The sequence below is a fragment of the Aspergillus piperis genome (genome assembly GCF_003184755.1).
Source record: "Aspergillus piperis CBS 112811 unplaced genomic scaffold BO85scaffold_1, whole genome shotgun sequence".
NCBI classification, from domain to species: Eukaryota; Fungi; Ascomycota; class Eurotiomycetes; order Eurotiales; family Aspergillaceae; genus Aspergillus; species Aspergillus piperis.
The window spans coordinates 891,254-907,751 of NW_020291591.1; the positions used below are offsets into that span (position 1 = coordinate 891,254).

The 16,498-nt window shown below is 50.6% G+C and overlaps 10 protein-coding genes across 10 annotated transcripts; 2 read left to right on the forward strand and 8 right to left on the reverse strand.

Moving 5' to 3' along the window:
- Window positions 1–247: 247 nt before the first annotated feature.
- On the reverse strand, window positions 248–2,479 carry BO85DRAFT_8664 (ferric reductase family protein). The gene has a single exon (XM_025665742.1). The coding sequence runs from the start codon at window positions 2,303–2,305 to the stop codon at window positions 317–319; it is 1,989 nt and encodes a 662-aa protein (XP_025520732.1). The 5' UTR covers window positions 2,306–2,479; the 3' UTR covers window positions 248–316.
- Window positions 2,480–2,659: 180 nt separating this feature from the next.
- On the forward strand, window positions 2,660–3,249 carry BO85DRAFT_464813 (copper transporter family protein; the record flags this gene model as incomplete). The annotated part of the gene is made up of 2 exons (XM_025662010.1): window positions 2,660–2,690; window positions 2,747–3,249. The coding sequence occupies 2 exons, from the start codon at window positions 2,660–2,662 to the stop codon at window positions 3,247–3,249; spliced, it is 534 nt and encodes a 177-aa protein (XP_025520733.1).
- A 422-nt stretch (window positions 3,250–3,671) lies between these two features.
- BO85DRAFT_433403 (stage V sporulation protein k) lies at window positions 3,672–4,493 on the reverse strand (the record flags this gene model as incomplete). The annotated part of the gene is made up of 1 exon (XM_025658421.1): window positions 3,672–4,493. The coding sequence occupies one exon, from the start codon at window positions 4,491–4,493 to the stop codon at window positions 3,672–3,674; it is 822 nt and encodes a 273-aa protein (XP_025520734.1).
- A 560-nt stretch (window positions 4,494–5,053) lies between these two features.
- On the reverse strand, window positions 5,054–6,489 carry BO85DRAFT_444147 (class I SAM-dependent methyltransferase). The gene is made up of 2 exons (XM_025658952.1): window positions 6,098–6,489; window positions 5,054–6,031 (listed from the first exon to the last, which is right to left on the reverse strand). The coding sequence occupies exons 1-2, from the start codon at window positions 6,306–6,308 to the stop codon at window positions 5,313–5,315; spliced, it is 930 nt and encodes a 309-aa protein (XP_025520735.1). The 5' UTR covers window positions 6,309–6,489; the 3' UTR covers window positions 5,054–5,312.
- BO85DRAFT_444148 (uncharacterized protein) lies at window positions 6,435–7,557 on the reverse strand. The gene has a single exon (XM_025658953.1). It carries the CDS (start codon window positions 7,381–7,383, stop codon window positions 6,877–6,879), a length of 507 nt encoding a protein of 168 aa, XP_025520736.1. The 5' UTR covers window positions 7,384–7,557; the 3' UTR covers window positions 6,435–6,876.
- A 393-nt stretch (window positions 7,558–7,950) lies between these two features.
- Window positions 7,951–9,326, reverse strand: BO85DRAFT_444150 (short-chain dehydrogenase). The gene has a single exon (XM_025658954.1). The coding sequence runs from the start codon at window positions 9,129–9,131 to the stop codon at window positions 8,355–8,357; it is 777 nt and encodes a 258-aa protein (XP_025520737.1). The 5' UTR covers window positions 9,132–9,326; the 3' UTR covers window positions 7,951–8,354.
- Window positions 9,327–10,398: 1,072 nt separating this feature from the next.
- BO85DRAFT_473496 (uncharacterized protein) lies at window positions 10,399–11,623 on the forward strand. Its single transcript, XM_025662626.1, has 2 exons — window positions 10,399–10,602; window positions 10,663–11,623. The coding sequence occupies exons 1-2, from the start codon at window positions 10,441–10,443 to the stop codon at window positions 11,497–11,499; spliced, it is 999 nt and encodes a 332-aa protein (XP_025520738.1). The 5' UTR covers window positions 10,399–10,440; the 3' UTR covers window positions 11,500–11,623.
- Window positions 11,624–12,009: 386 nt separating this feature from the next.
- Window positions 12,010–12,577, reverse strand: BO85DRAFT_444152 (uncharacterized protein). The gene has a single exon (XM_025658955.1). It carries the CDS (start codon window positions 12,461–12,463, stop codon window positions 12,107–12,109), a length of 357 nt encoding a protein of 118 aa, XP_025520739.1. The 5' UTR covers window positions 12,464–12,577; the 3' UTR covers window positions 12,010–12,106.
- Window positions 12,578–13,089: 512 nt separating this feature from the next.
- On the reverse strand, window positions 13,090–16,259 carry BO85DRAFT_515425 (uncharacterized protein). Its single transcript, XM_025664785.1, has 2 exons — window positions 15,537–16,259; window positions 13,090–15,477 (listed from the first exon to the last, which is right to left on the reverse strand). Exons 1-2 carry the CDS (start codon window positions 15,782–15,784, stop codon window positions 13,314–13,316), a joined length of 2,412 nt encoding a protein of 803 aa, XP_025520740.1. The 5' UTR covers window positions 15,785–16,259; the 3' UTR covers window positions 13,090–13,313.
- BO85DRAFT_8928 (uncharacterized protein) lies at window positions 15,835–16,297 on the reverse strand. Its single transcript, XM_025665764.1, has one exon. It carries the CDS (start codon window positions 16,191–16,193, stop codon window positions 15,915–15,917), a length of 279 nt encoding a protein of 92 aa, XP_025520741.1. The 5' UTR covers window positions 16,194–16,297; the 3' UTR covers window positions 15,835–15,914.
- Window positions 16,298–16,498: the final 201 nt, after the last annotated feature.

A 16,498-nucleotide genomic window follows, 5' to 3' on the forward strand; every position in this document is an offset into this window, starting at 1 on the left:
TAGTGTAATTATACAACACTATACCGCATGCTAGTAGCAGTTCATCTAACTTTCAACCAATGAGAGACTATACTCCCATGAGCAACTAACTAGATCCATACCATGGCACAGTATGTAGCTAGGAATGTAGCTAGGATGCTTTCAATTAGGGCTCACTCTCCATCATATGAGCACTTCCAAAGTCAGGACCCTAGTTCAGATCAGCTGGAAAGCAATACTCTACTCTTTGCACCAAAATTTATGCAACTCGAAAGATAGCAGCTGGGTATCACATTCATATCTGCAAAATAACTATATACAAGGCAACACACCATTATCACCACTCCACCCGGTCATCATGCACTAACTGCACATCCCATCGCTCTTCCCCGCGCCATACCCTTCCCGGTCGATTCCGCCCCGCCACCGCTGTTCGCAGCGTGGTAATCATCCCCGCCGGACCGCTGGCGAGCACCCGCGTCGGACCATCGACCACCCGATCCAGGAAATCCTCGACAATGTCCTCGAGGTCCGGATGATGATGGGCCGCTGCTGCTGTCCCAGCGACTGTAGCGTCTTCAGATGAGAGGGTATACTGCACCGCAACCCCAGAGTCCGACGACGCACTCGACCCTGCACAGCAGGGCGATTTCTCGAGGTCGGAGACCTTAGGGACTGGCGCCGTCTCCCGTGTCACGAAGATGCGAACTCTGAACGTGCTCGAGTGCGTTGATGCCAGACGCTGCAGGATGTCGAGCTCCGGGGCGATCCATTGCATGTCGGCCTTGCGGCGGATGATCCAGATGAGTTCAAGGATCTGCGTCGGTTGGGACTTAGAAGTGGATGCGTTGCTGAGTAAATGGAGAAGTGGGGGAAGCACGAAGGTGATGCCAGTCCCGCCGGCAATGCAGAGGAGGTTGCTGCTTCCAGCGGTTGTAGTTTCCTCCATGATGGACTGGCCGTAAGGTCCACAGAGAATGACAGGGGTGGTCAGGCCGGCGCTTGTCATCGTGGTGGTCTCACCGTCACTCGGTTGAGGATTTTGTGACGAGATGCGTGCGAAGTGGGCGAGTTCCCGCGTCAGTCCCTTCCGGGCGCGGATGATGTAGGTGTGCGGCTGGCCGGTGGGTAAGGTGTCTGGTACGCTGCAGGGGGTGAGTGGGTGAGCTTGCCACAGACTCAACTGCGGGAAGCAGAGGAAGAAGTGCTGGCCGATGTGCCAGGGGTCGTGATTATGGTGAAAGTCAAGGCGGATGATGTCGCCATCGTCCGGGTTGGGGTGCAACTGGATCGCGGCGTGCGGGATGTGCAACCCTCCGGTGGTGGAAGACGTCGTGGTCGGGACGTTCAGATGATGCAGCACGAAGACGCGAACGAGACGGATCCCCCGGTCCAGGAACCAGACTACCAGCGACGCCAGCATCCAGCAGTACAGGTGTGACCAATGCGCCCAGCAAGCCCCGACATAGACCATGGCGACTACGTAGTGAGCCTTGCGGAAGAACTCGTAGCCCGTCAGCTGGATGCCGCGCTTAGTGCTGTGGAAGACTAGGAAGGAGAGCAGGATCATGGCAACGATGCCCCAGATGATGTACGGCTGCGTGATGAAGCTGTTCCACTGCGCGGGCTGCGGCTGGTAGAGCTTCCCCTCAACTATAGTCCAGCCGATGGTGTGCATGGCCGACTGAATGTAGATCACCCATCCCAGCCAGCGGTGGAGGAAGTTGAAGTGATGGTATGGAACGCCGGTAATCAGCGAAAGCAATGATTCCCGGCTGGAGAGCAGGATGGACAATGGCGTGAGGGCGAACGCCAGCACACCGATGCGGTCCGCCCACGGACCCAGTCCACTGCGCGTGTTGTTGAGCGAACTGCCGCTAATGGGAGTGACCCAGGTCTTGTAGGTGATACCCACCAGGGTAAATACCAGCAGATACCCGGAGATAATCAGGAATATAAGGACTTGCAGACGTGTGGTATGTCCAAACACCCAGGGCAAGGCTTCCGGGAGCAGATGTCGCCGGACAAGCGCCTGGATCGTCCGCGAAAGACGGTAGGGAGCACTCTGGCGGACAGGCTTGGGCGAGGTCCTGGCTACAGATCGATCAAACCGAACGAGGAGTCCCCCCAACGCCCATAGGAACAATATTCCCACGACCACCGCCCACAGAATGAAGCTGTAGAGCATGCTGACATCGTGGCCGTGGTAAACCGCGTCCAAATAGGCGCAGGTACCGGCATCTTTGGTGCAGGGGACCTGGCGGGCAACATACCCCCAGTGGTATTCCATGGCGGAATCCTGGGAGAAGTCCTGAATATGTCCCATGGTGGAGGAAGTGTCGATGGGATAAAATTTGCAGGTGTGCTCGAGCCGGTGGCAGTGGCCATTTCTATATCCTCAGGATTGGATGTGGAGTCATTGCGGTGGAGTCGCCAAGGCCGATATCTGCTCATCGCCAAGCATCGTACGTGATAATCTGCTCAATTCACGCTTCGTATAAGTAGACCGTGCCATTCCCCTCTCCATTGGCTCCCAAACTGCAACACAATCACCATCACCATCACCACCACCACCATGGACATGCACATGGACATGTCCAGCTCCAATTCGAGCGCCTGCTCGGTAGCCGTACGTCGTCTCACCCTCTGCTTGATATCTGATGACTAATCAGCATGGCAGATGTTATGGAATTGGACCACCATCGATGCCTGTATGAATTCTTAGTGCTCTGTATAGCTCTGATCCATCCAGCCCTAACCATTGCAGGTTTCCTCTCCTCCACCTGGCACATCAACACGGCGGGCCAATTCGCCGTCTCATGCATCGCAGTCGCCTTTCTCGTCGTTTTGCTCGACTTCCTCCGCCTCCTAAGCAAGCAATACGAGGACCATCTCCAACGACAATTCCAGCGCTACGTTGCAGCGCAAACAACATCGGACCGCATGCAGTTTTTCTGCGGTGACAGCCTAGAGCACGGGCCAACGGTGCTTACCTTCCGAGCCAGTCCCTGGCAGCAGTTGGCGCGGGCGCTACTGCACACGCTGCAGTTCGGGCTCGCGTACATTATCATGCTGATCGCCATGTACTACAATGGGTACATGATTATCTCTATCTTCCTGGGGGCGTTTCTGGGGAAGGTGTTCTGCGACCGGGGCGAGTACCGTGTCGTGGTGGCGCGGCCAGGGGCCAGGGCAACGGATACGACGAAAGCAATGGAGATAGAGCCGGGGAAACAGACAGAAGAGTGGACGACGGGTTGTTGTGGGTAGTTATGATACAGTCTATAGTGCAACGAAGCCCATGATGTTTGAAGTTCAGATTGTTTCAGATTAATATTGTAAGATTGGAGGGGCCCTTGAGTGCTTAGTCATGAATATCGTTGCTGCCTCATTATGGCCTAGTTGCCTGACTATGCTTCTTTTGTAACATCAGGTCAGAGCGCTGTCATATTCCCTCAATCATGCTCAGACCCACTTAAGACCCAACTTCGGGTCTTGCTACTTTGCTGTTTTGAGGTAATTTCTCACGTCGCCAATGGTTATGGGTTGTTGGGGCTCGGCGGGGCAACTGGTGGGTGGATAATCTCTTGATTACTTTCTCCAAAGCAATTCGTTGATCAGCGCATAACAGTGTTGTTTAGTTACACTAAAGCTGATCTAAGCGTCAGACGACCCCGCGCGTCAGAGGGCGTTTATTCAGAAGACTGGTCACGCTGGTCTAGCATATCATCTAGACAGTTCATAATATCGTCCATAGAAACGCTGAGGTCGGAATCACTGGTGCCCCGTTGACTCTTGTACACCTCGAAAACGATATTGCGGGCCAGTGTTTCAACATCCCAGGCATTTGCCCAAGACCTTGTCTTTTGCAACCGGGCAAACAGGTCCCGAACAGTTGAATCTTCCCGTTCACTAATGGTAGGGCTCCGATCCACTCTTATCTGGAGCTTCCCTAGCTGCACTTCAAGATATTCGAGGCAGTGAGCTGGGCTCATCGAGGGAAAGACAATATCGGTGGGGAACCGAGACCGTAAACCCGTATTAATATGAAGTAGCCTATCCATATCATCCGAGTAGCCAGCTAGGACAATCACGGGCTTGCGAGAGTAGCGTTGCTTTGTCATACAGTCGACCAATTCTCCAACAGCTTCATTAGCAAAGCTCGAGCAGTTGCCAGTGGACATTCCCGCTAGCCGATAAGCTTCGTCGATGAATAATACCTTGCCCAAAGCCCGCTCCAGAAGATTGATCACCTTGGGTCCTGTTTGCCCTTCATACTCGCCTATCAAATCTGTCGCAGAGCAATCAATGACTTCGGAGGTGGAGAGGAATCCCATCTCGTAGAATATATCACCACAAATGCGAGCTGTAGTAGTTTTCCCGGTCCCTGGTGGCCCCTTGAAGACAAATGCGAATGGATTATATGGACGCGGATCGATCCCCTGCAGTCGCATCCCGGACGATAGCATCTGATAGCTTCTGAAAAGGTAGATGATAGGGTCCATGCCGATCATTGATGAGAGGAGTGATCACATGCCTTGCTACCATCGAAGGCCCTATCAGGAACATCACCATATAACCTGCATGACTGGTGCGGTCTCAAAGCAATTCTTCTTCATATGCATGCAGCATTATCACACTTGTGAGGCTCAGTGTGCTCGAATGAACAATGCCTTGCCATTGGAATCAGTATTATACCGCCCTCGGGCAATAGTTGATCTCCGACACAGATGTTTGAAGGTGTGTCTTATGTCGGTGATTCATATCTCACACAGAATGCACCTGGTCACTACACAGCAACAACCTCTGGTCTAGCTATTGCGGAACGACTTCGGGCGCATGTATCATGTATAATTTTGGCTACCAAACCAGGCAGCCCCTCTGCCTGATCCAGTGGAGCTGGTCACAGATTCAGGTGGATTCACACCCCACCCCCTTGCGTGGCCGGGGCAGGGGAAACACATGGACGGCCTCTTCCGATCGCGGTAAGTTTTATTTCCGTGCTTGTTGTGGTGGTGATCTATAAGGTTCCGGTCAGAAGTCTGGTAAAGGGGTTGGAGGCCCTAGCGCCCTCGTACCACCTGCACATGCTCGCTCCTCACCATACCGTCCAAACTCTCCTCACCCGGTTATAAGTTTCCTGCTTACCCGCCATGAAGCTGGCGCCATCGTTGGCTACTTCAATCTATGATGCTTATTATGCTTGGTATGCGCAGTACAGCCATAGCATTTCAACAAGAACACTCGAGGATGAACACATGACAATCAATATATGGTCCAACGCATGAACCCACACCATGTACCTTGTCCAGACAAACTCAGCGCCTGTGCACTCAGAGTGAGGCTAAAGCCCGTTCCGAGGGCTTCTGCCCAATGACAATATTCAGCTGCGGCGCATATCCATGCTTCATCACGTCGTCCCGCAATTCGTCCAAGAAAGCATCGTACTCAGCCGGGGTTCTTGCCACCCCAGGGATACCGCCAGGGGGCATTTTATGCCCGAGGCTGCGGAATCCTTCCACCAATATATGAGCAGAGGTCACTTTCCACTGCTCCTCTCTAGCCATGGCACCATACCCCAAAGCGAACGATGTTTTCTTAATGTTCCTAAACCCCAGGTCACTGAGCAAATCCTCCAGTTCATAAGCAATATAAGCATTCATCCCGAAAGCAGCAGTGCTCCACCTTTGGAACTCCGTCATCTTGGCAAGGGTAGGGAACTTAACAGGGTCAAATGGTGTGTCACGATCTACCCATTGGGCTTCCACGAGCTGAATCCAGCCTCCAGGCTTCAACACTGAACGCAAGTTCCCCACGGCCTGTGGCCATTCCGAGCTTTTCAGGCCCCATATAAGATAACGTTGATGAACGATGTCGAAGCTTTCTGGTAGGTGCAGATGCTTTGGAATTGGCTTCCGGATATCATGCTTCTGAAGATCCACAATCGGACCGTCTGCAGATGGGGGCGGGAAAAGCGCGGAGCCAATGTCGATGCCATGAAGGGACCATTTCTGATTGGGATAGTGCTGTGCTAGAGAACGAAGCCAGGTTCCTACTCCAGCATCATGAGTCAACGGAATTATCCTGACGCTAGAAGGGCTCCCTCCTTTCCACTTACCGTCCGCTGCACCAGCGTCCAGAATCCTCAGTGTAGCATTGGTCTCCACAGGCATGCCCAGGAGAAGGCCTCCTGTGGATGACAGAATGAAGTTGTGCTGCCGTTGGAGACGGTCGATCTCCCGTTTATGGTGCGGGAGGTTGTAAATCCCTTCGGTTCCAACGAAAGCGTTGCCTTTCGGGGCGGCAGAGGTGGATCTCGCAATGGCCATGATGATACAAATGGGGATAAGGTGGGAACTCTTCCTGACACGTTTCCAAGACACCAGTGCCTCCCTAGCCTTTAAATAGGAAGCGGGGGCTTTGGTCGGGTGGAGCTGATGTGATGAATCCTGGACCCTTAACTCGGTAGTTATAGTCACCTAGCATGTCCTTCATCCAAGGACACGAGCCATTCAGCTGCGAAGCTTTCTGTGTTGTCTGAAAGGGTTAATGTAGGTGGTCATCTGCAATCAGGCTGGCCATTACGGGACTAATCGGAATAGACGACATCATATGTCAAAATGTTGCCTGTGAGACCAGAAACGACATATCGGACAGCAGACGGAGCAATACGTCCGTCCCAAAATCATACTACCTATAAAAGAGACCATTATTCTCCACTTCCATTAACCCCTTTTCTACACACACAATCACACTCTACCTTTTAACATAATCTTCTCGTTGAATTCAGGACTGACCCAAACCCATCAATTCCCGCAAACAAGACAGAAACAATATACCCCGAAAGACACCCTCGTCCCTCTCTCCAACCAATTCCCACTAACCTAAGATAGTCATCTACCGACAATCAAACGCCACCCTACAACACTGCCAATCCTTCAGCCCCCCAGCACAATCCTTACACGCCATCTTCTTCCCCAAATCGATTTTCCGTCCGGCATACCAAGCATCGCCCTCCGGCTTGTTCCCACCGCCCTTAACATCAACCTCCACCGTCCACGGCAGCAACGAATGCAGAGACCAGTGGCCTGTATCGAGACTCTGAGGAAGGGCTCCAAGTCCCCTGCAGGAGCGATCGTAGACGTAGGTCTCGCGCAGCTGGACCCGGCCGTTGGGTGCGTACGTGGCGATTCCGAGGTTGCAGTAGTTTGCGCCTGTTGGGGTGCAGAGGTCGGAGACGAGGTCGTAGGGCGCAGAGGAGGTGATGATATTGGGGGTGGAAGAGATGATATTGGCAGCGGATTGGGTGGCGTCGTGGGCGATGTCCAGGGCGGCGGTTAGGGGGTTGGTTGGGTGGGCGAGGGTGAAGGGGAGGAGAAGGGAGAGGGTGGTGAGGAGGTTCATTTTGGTAGTAGATAGTAGGCAGTAGTTGTTACAAGGTGGTAAGTAGATTTTACTATCTGGTGTTTGTTTGAAGACTCCCTAGGCTGGGTTGTAGCTGATGATATGGAAGTAGTCATGGTCCTATATATAGGTTGTTTGTCCCTTATGATAGTCCATGTTCGGTTCTGGCTGGGTTCCAGTCATGTATCTGCCTAGTTCTCGGTACTCAGTACTTGGTCAATTGACCAACTCGTATCTGCATGACGTTAGGCATATACGGAGGGAATATACAAATTCAATCTGTCTGGGGGATTGCAAACCCGGCTATCATGACGGACGGGGCAGTGTAGGGGTATATACGCGCACAAGAGAGAATTAAACGACTGAAAACACCATCCAAAAGTGACACAGTGACACAGCCGTTCGGATAATGAGGTAATGTGCATGTGGACGTGAATGACCTCAATTCGCCCAGGGTCGTGTCTAGATTTGAGATCAATGAGGCGGCGGCTCCTAGTCTGGAAGGTAATCTCGGGTAGTATATAAGGGTCAAATTGACCATGTGTGCCTAATTTGTACTACAGTTCATTGCTCGTTGTAGCTTGGTGGTGGTTATTGGACGGTTGGCTTTTTTTCTTGGTCTTGGACTTTGCGTGTCTGCGCCCTGTGTCGAAGTTGTGCTGTTCAGTTAGTTGTCTGCAATTTATGAGACCGGTCAGGTGCTGAGGAGAAATTTATGAGCGTGTTGATGAATGCCTAGCTTGTTTGTATTTATAATCGCGTTTGTCTGGGTGCTACGTCACTGGAAATTATGGTAAAGACGACGAGACACTAGTATTCGGGAGCAATTACGTGACTACCTATTGGTTTAAACCAATCGGTATGAGGAGCTTCAGACAGTATGTCTGCAATAAACTCCAAAGCAAGCCGTGGAATTCTATGTCCAAACAATTGCTTTCTCTAATTTTCTTAATACAATGCTACCAATGCACTCACACAAGCAAAGCTCCCGAATCCGAGCTCACAATCCGTCCAGTGACGTTCACATCCTTCATCAGATATATGTAAGCCTCTGCCACTTCTTCCGGTAGACCGACCCTTCCCGTCGGATTCTTCGCTGCGGCAAATTGGCATAGACCTTCTTGCTCCTCTTCATTCATCAGATCGTTCCAAAGCGGAGTTTTCACCAGTCCAGGACTCACAGCGTTCACACGTATCGGCTTCAAATCAACCGCCAGATTACGTGCAACACTGCAAGTACCACCCAAGTAACCAGCTACCGCGGACCAATTGGCCATCGGGCGTTCCCAATTGGTTCCCGTCGTCAAGGTAATAGATGACTCGGGACCCGGGGAGAGGTATCGAGAGCCAATTTTAGCAACGAGAACGGCCGCGAAAAAGCGCACTTGACCGGCAGCGATGAGCTTCTCCCGAGTGATTTCCTGCACGGGCATGATGGCTGGCGCATCGGTGGCGGTGAAGACAATGTGGTCAACTTGGTTGGTCTTTTGGAAGAGCGCCTCGAGGTCTTCTTCGACAGTGTCTTTGGAAAGATCGCAAACGTGTCCTTGAATGTGACCACTTAGGAATTCCGACTTGAGATCTTGGATGGTGGATTCAATGCGACTGCTTGAGGATGAAGACACAGTGACTCTGGCTGATGCGGCTAGTGATAGTTTGGCCACTCCCAGGCCTATGCCGGAGGTGCCTCCGAAGATCAGGACATGCTTGCCCGCGAGTTTGTTGTAATTGTAGCTGCTGGAGGACATATTGTCTGGTTGGGGAGTTTCGAAGATGGAAACAACGAGTTTTGGTCTATGGGAAAACTCATTTTATATCCTTCGCAGTACAGCTCATGATGTCAAATATTAGTGTGTGTCCACTTAAGTCCGCTTAAGTCCGCGTCAGCAGGTGTGGGGGAATCTGTTTCCGGATGGATTGCATCCCCACACGCCCAGTCTCCGATCATTATCTCCTTTGCTTTAGGGTTAGCAGAGGTAAGCAGGAGATCACATAGCTACAATTATATTAGAGTGAGAACTGGTGAAGGACTTGGCAGACATAAGTCAGTGGAAATACACTCTAGGCATGAATACTTTGCTCTGGTGCTGCTGGTGGGCGTTTATTCAGCGGTAATTTAGTCGAATTCTCCACTAGCAAATAACTCGGTCGAATCATCCTGCAACTAAGAATTGATACTATACCTATTTTATATAATATTGAAGTACTCTCTTATAACAGTCAGATGAGATTGTATTCCTGAGGTTTTAAACTTGCAAGCATTCAGAGAAAGCCGATTACTAACTCATCGATTATTGAGTGTCCTTGGAGTCTTTATTTAGTTAAAGATAAATGTTAGTTTTTTCTTACAAACTTAGTACTTATATAGACAATCTTATTGAGTATTAGGATTCAATTTGTATGAATCTAACGTGAGTGTTCACGTACCTATTCCCTTTAGTAATACCAGAGCGGGCAAGAGGCAATCTGTCAGATAAATCATAATCAGAACCCCTTGAACTGAGAGTATTTTCCTTAGAACGAGAATCGAGATAGGGTAAGACTCCAGCTTCGGTCTCACTATCAAACCCGAGGGGATGCCGCCGGGCATGGGTGCCCGTGCGCCCGGTCTCCGATCATTATCTCCTTTGCTTGATGTAGAAGTACCAGAGATGTGCGAAATATTCCACCTGTCAGAATATTGCTTAGCAAGAGACTCAAAGATTAGTGCTTACTTTGGATCTGGAGTAGAAATCAAGCAATCCCCAGATTCGGTCTCACTGTCAAATCCGAGAATCCGAGCGCAAAAATGAGATTTGTAAGATGTTTGCATCTGAGCTTATCCATGCAAACAAGCACCCCATACAAACTAAGTAGATAGCCAATCACATGCCAGGTTCTTCTCTAACAAACAGAGCAAACCAGACAAATATCATCATGAAGTCCGACATGGCCATTCAACAATGTGATCTTCAACAGACCATAAATTGGGCCAATTTCCTGCCAGAATGATGCTTCTGTGTACCTCATCATCCTCTCGATTATACAATTCCCACTTTGACTTAAAACCCTGACACAATGCAGTCACCCTTGGCGCAGAAGAGATTGGCCGGGTTTGACTTGGTCCAAACCAACTATAAAACAGTCGGCGATCACAACATCCGCGCCGATTTCATAATCCCCCAGTCAAACTACACCGGCAAACGGCCAGTTATCCTCCGTTTCCATGGCGGTGGTTTCGTAAGTGACCCACTCACTAGACCAGCACCATCAATACATGCGATTGCTAACCCGCAGTAGCTAACCGGAGAATCGCTCTTCTTTGAATGGTTCCCCCAATACCTCTTCGACATCGCGAAACAGCACAATGCGGTGATCGTATCTCCGAACTACCGCCTCCTCCCCGAGGTCACCACCCTCGACCTTTTCGACGACATTGAGGATTTCTGGATCTGGCTGCATTCGCCTGCAGCGGCGGAACTTCTCTCATCCCAGCCTAATCCAACAGAACTCGACTTGGACCGCATTATTACTGCCGGCGAATCCGCCGGGGGCACACTCAGCATCTGTCACGCCCTGGCGCACCCAGAGGAGATCCGGGCTGCAACAGCAAGCTTTCCTGGCTTTCTCAGTGCTCCTGTCGAGGATGGTTCCGTACGGAAGGACCCACCTCGTTTGAGCGGTCTGTCTCTGGAAGAGGCAAACCGTGTTGTTGATGAAGCGATCAGAAATGGTGAACAGGGAGTAGTCCAATCATCAATTACGCCGCCTGAGCGATTGCCTTTAATGCTTGCCGTTATTGAGGTTTCACGCCTCTATGAACTTTACGAACGTGGAACTGAGAAAGACCCCCGGCGGGCATTGCGGCACCCTATGGAACGGCTGGATGAGCCGGACGTCAAAATCCCCCGTGGAGGTATCTCTATCCGACACGGCCTGGAAGATGACATCTTGCCTCCGGAGGTTAGTCAAGCCTTCGTGGACAAGGCAAGGAAAGTGATGGATGGGAAGCCGGGAGGGGATAAAATTGTTTTGGCACTGCGGCCAGGGGGTCATGGCTTTGAAAGCGAGACTACAGGAGATGAGGAGTGGTTGCAGGAGAACCTGCGGTTTGCTATCGAGGCGTGGCTGGAATAGATTACTTGACATGGTCTATCACGGCACGACCATTCCAGAAGCCTTTTATGTCGGACTCAGCCAGAACATCTCTCTTTTGTTGATAGATCAAGATGATACATAATCTAACTACTAATTCATTTCTAACTATTATATCCATTCTTCACTCTCATTGAATTACAGTTCGGTTCTCATCTTTTTACAAAAAAATACCATTCTCATTGCAAAAGTACAGCGATGCGATGCGATCCGTCTATAAGTTCTCACCATCTCCATCATCATTGAGCTCCCTAACCTGCATCTTACGAACATTCTCTCTCTCTCTGTGACACCCACAATGGGTTTATTTACCAAGTACAACCCCATTCAAAGAAAGTTATCATGCTAACCAACCGATCCAGATGCCCAATCTAAACAACGACCAAAACAAAGGCCCAGACATCCACGCCTGGCTTAGATAGCTGGATACGAACATTTCCAGCAAACAACAATCACTACGTATATACAATCATGCTACTCAATATTCCGGACTATCAATGATATCACATCTCATTACCATTACCATTACCATCAAATCAAACACACATATACCATATCACCCCCTTCACAAAACTCCATCAATCAATACTTAATAAGTCCCATCCTCCCACTCCCCCTCATCAGCATCCTCATCCAACTCCCTAATAGCCCTAGTTCCCCCCGCAGCACCCATTCCACCCTGCGTATCCAACAACGCGGCCTCCCGACCCGCAGAATCGAATCTCCGCTCTTCGAAAACCGGCTCCTCGCCTAGGTTCTGGTATCCGGTGCGGACGGTAGTAGCCCCAGTGGGGTCGGTGTGTGAGGTGGTGGCGTAGCGGTGGCCGGTCGTTTCGGTTCGGGGGTTGTTGTTGTTGTTGTTGTTGTTGTTGTTGTTGTCGTTAGAGGTGGAAGAGGAGTAGGAAGAGTAGGCGGAGGAGGAGCTGGAGGTGGTGCGGTAGGACATTTTGTTTTTTGTTGTTGTGTGGTGTTGTGGTGTGTTGTGGTGGTAGTAAGATGATATCCGAGTATATTCAGAAAGGTTTAATCAATTGACAATAGACCAGTAATTATATAATAGATTAACCTACTTCAAAATATTAATTAAATAATAGGCATTGTCCTCGAACGAAGAAGGATACTTATACCTACACCTCAACTCCAGTGGCAACAAATGTGATGTCATCCCCCTCACAACCCACCATCTCCATAACAGCCAGCCAAACTAAAGGTAACTTCACAAATAAGAGGACTTAAATGGGCTTCTCCGCATGGGTTCAATGTCAACCAATGGTTCATAATGAAGTCAATTTGAATCATGATCCTTTTCCTTATTGGTTCGTGATTGTCTCATTCATTGCGGGTCTTGGCCCTTCGATTTCTTCCATTGGGGTTCTAGAATTGCTTTCGTCCAGGTTTTTTGCTGGGCTTGTGTAGCTCTGGTTCAGAGGGGATTCAATTGCGTGTACGGGGTATAGTGACTGGGATTAGTATTGAACTACTTTTGGTATTCAATGATTACTCCATGTTATGTCTACTCCCTAGTGGCTGGTGACATCACTGTTATCGGCGTGGTTCGCATATCGCATCCTTCAGACAGTGTAAAGACTTTTGATGAGTAACATTGGTATCATAAAGATAGCTAGCTATCTAGAATAAGAATGAAAAGCTACCTAAACCGAAAGAAAAGACATGAAAGAAGCTATCTGAAGCAAACACTTGAACCTGCCAGAGACAAGAAGAAAAGAAAAACATCCTATCTAGAGAAAAAAAAATGCAGCACATCGCTGTTCATAACGCAAAGAACAAGTATCTATCTAAGACACGTAACTAAGGGCATATCTTTTCATGCCTCGACCAGATCCTCCAATATCTATCGTATTGAGCTCTCGGCTCAGAGCATCGTAGCTTTGATCTATGTTTCCGTAACTTTTTGTTGGTAGCCCGACCGGCACCTTAGATGGTATAGGGGGGTTGTTTGCCTCGGCATATAGCCGTGAGGGAGAATTAGAGTATGCTTCGGACATGGACTTGCGATGTCCGTAGTCCTTGGGAGGACTGTCTCGATGAACGGGGCTGCGGAAACGCACAACAACTCCCGGCTTTTTGGTTTTTCGTTCGGGCTCTGGGGCCCAAGTATTTGTAGGCAAATGGTCAGAAGGATCAATTTCCCGACCATCATCCCCGATAATGGGGCCTGACTCTCGCGCTGCTGGCTCTCGCGCCGCTTCAGGCAGATAGGAATCGGGAGAAAATGGAACAGGAGACACCTCTCGGCCCCTCATCGATGGGGGTCGGGGGCTGACTGATTTTCTTCTAGGGACAAGCTGATTATTGGGAGCTGTCGAAGTTCGGCTCACAAGAGACCGAGTATCGACAGGTTTCTTCAGAGGATTCTCGTCATAGAGACCACGAGAATGTCTCCTGTTATCAACTGGCTGATGAACCATTTGCAGCGGATTTTCATCGAAATTACCGCTCCTTCGTCTGACTTCTCGCTCATACGCCGCGCGATCCGATTCGGCTGCTGCAACTACCGGATCAAATCCAGGAACCAGACTTGCTGGCACAGCGTTTGTTGTGGCCACGGCAGTTTCCTCACGCCTGCCTCTGGGATAATCCCAATTGGGATCCCACGACGGGGTCGTATGCAGACTGTTGTCCGAAGCAGGCTTTTCCATCGGCTCGGGCATGGTAACCTGCGGCAGAGGAGCTGGTTGTGTGTACGCCTGAGGAGCCGGTTGCATGTACGTCTGAGGGGCAGGTTGCGTGTACGCCTGAGGGGCAGGGTTCGGCGCCACTGGCACTGGTTGGTTGGAGGGAACCAGTCCTGAGCGATGAGCGGGTGGAGGGGGTGGAAGTCCGTCTTCTTCTTCATCCTCAACACGGGGTTGCATCATCGCGTATGACAGGGAAGAAGGCTGACTGTCGGTGAGAAGTGGGGGCGTATATCCAATCTGTGCATATTCACGGTAATGCCCGTAGGCTGGCTGTTGTGCACTCGAGTTCGTCGAGGTAAACGAACTGCTATCTGGTATTTTTGTGTACTCCGCATGATAAGACGGACATGAACTTGTATTGTACGAGCTCGTGGCATTGCCGACGAGTGAGTTGCTGCTACTGTGAGGCGGTGCCTGGCTAGCGTACTCAACTCGGTGAGGGTTTGGAAGGAGTGGAAGCAAGCTGGAGCTGTCGCTCATCGGTGGGTTGCTATGCTCAACATGAGGCCTTGCGTATTCATGATTCTGATAAGTTGGCAATGAAGTTGTGCTATGTGTGGCACCTGAACCGCTGTCTGAAGGATTGATAGGATAAGGACAGGGATTCGTGTGGTAGGATCCCGTGGAATTGGCAACGACCATACTGTTACTTTCCAGTCGTTGCGGGCTTGCGTATTCTCTATGGTTGTATGTAGGGAGCGAGGTGGTGCTATCACTCATTCCAGAGCTGCTGTTATCCACTCTTGGCTGTCTGAGGTCTTGATGATGGCTGTGACTGTGGTGGTGGAGGGTTGGAGCCGGGTTCGTGCTCTCATTGGCACGAACCGGTGAGCTGCTCGATGTGCCTGAGTGCGCCGAAGATCTCGGGCGAGGATCCGAAGGGAGTGGCCGTCTTTTGACATCTTTCAACTGCCTGGGACCAGAGAGAGTACCAGGGCTAGGCGCCGCGGGACCTGAGCTGAAGGATGCAATCTTCCTTGGGTGGACCTTGTCAGAGGCGGGCGTTCTTCTTTCGATCACCGCTTCATCTTCGGGTCGTGTATCATAGTAGGTCATTTCAAGCCGGACTTCGCCAGCGTATTTTCCACGGTATTGCAAGGGATGCCAGTGGTCGTTTTGACTGCCGCCCGGAATGATCAGATCACTCAGATCGACCCATGTTTCTCCAATGAGGTCGGTCTTTTTCTCATCGTTGAAAACAGATACTTTCAATCTGTAGTAGTCTGGAGATTCGTGTACGTTGAAGCGAAGTTCATCATCCCTACGTCAGTTAGCTTCGTCCATATGACGTCCAAGTTCAGATGGTGGCAAGATACATACCATTTGGGAGTTTGACCACCTCGCAGGTCTGTACCAGTCTTTTTTGCTTCTTTTCCAAGGCGCGCAGCACAGTAGGGGTTCTGCTTGCCCATTGTTTTTCTGTTTGGGAGGTTTTTGGCGCGGTCGGCGACGACCACCAACGTGCCAATGATTGGGCCATCCACGGACATATCCGCAAAGATGCCCGCAGCATGAGCAGTGTGAGCCATTGCCATTAAGCCCCGCTTGGGGACTCTGGCGTCCATCATGTTGCTAGACTATCCTAGGGAGGAATATAATGAAGGAGTGACAAGACGCAGTTCGGTAGGGGTGGATTGACAGAGAGCGTGAAGGAGAGTAACGAAGGACAGATGAGCGTTGGTTGGATGGTTTTGTTTTTCAAATGTGGAGCAGCAAGGTAGAGCAGTAATAGTAACGAGAGACCAGTTCGTTTCGCGTGAAGTTGTTTTGCAGAAAAGAGTGCAGGGAGGGGAGAAAGGGAGGGAGGACGGGCATAGTTCTGGGAGCTGGAGGATCTCGGCTTATCGATAAGCTATGCGCGCACTGATTGGGTGGCGAAAACGGGTGGGGCCGGCCGTAAAAGGGGAGGTTGGGCGGGTGATGTGGCTGGGAGTGGGGCTCTGATTGGCCCGATCGCGCTTTCCTGCTTGGAATCATACCAATGAATACCAGTAATTTTCGTTAGATTACCCGCGTTCTTTGTTCGGATTGGTTGGTGGAGCTGGTGGCGGATCCCAGGAGTCACAAGGTGACAACCTTAGGGATCTGGCCCCCATGTGGAGGCCGGGTTGTAGGATAACTTCCAGCCACGGATTTCTAACCTGAGACGAGTATACAAGACAAAAGATGCTGCACACGCACCTGGATGGGCCTGAAAATGCCACGGTTCCCTTTCTCGTCCTCTCCTTCAAGAGTAGGGCTGTCTTTCAACCGTTCAAACGACACCAAACATGACCGTACTC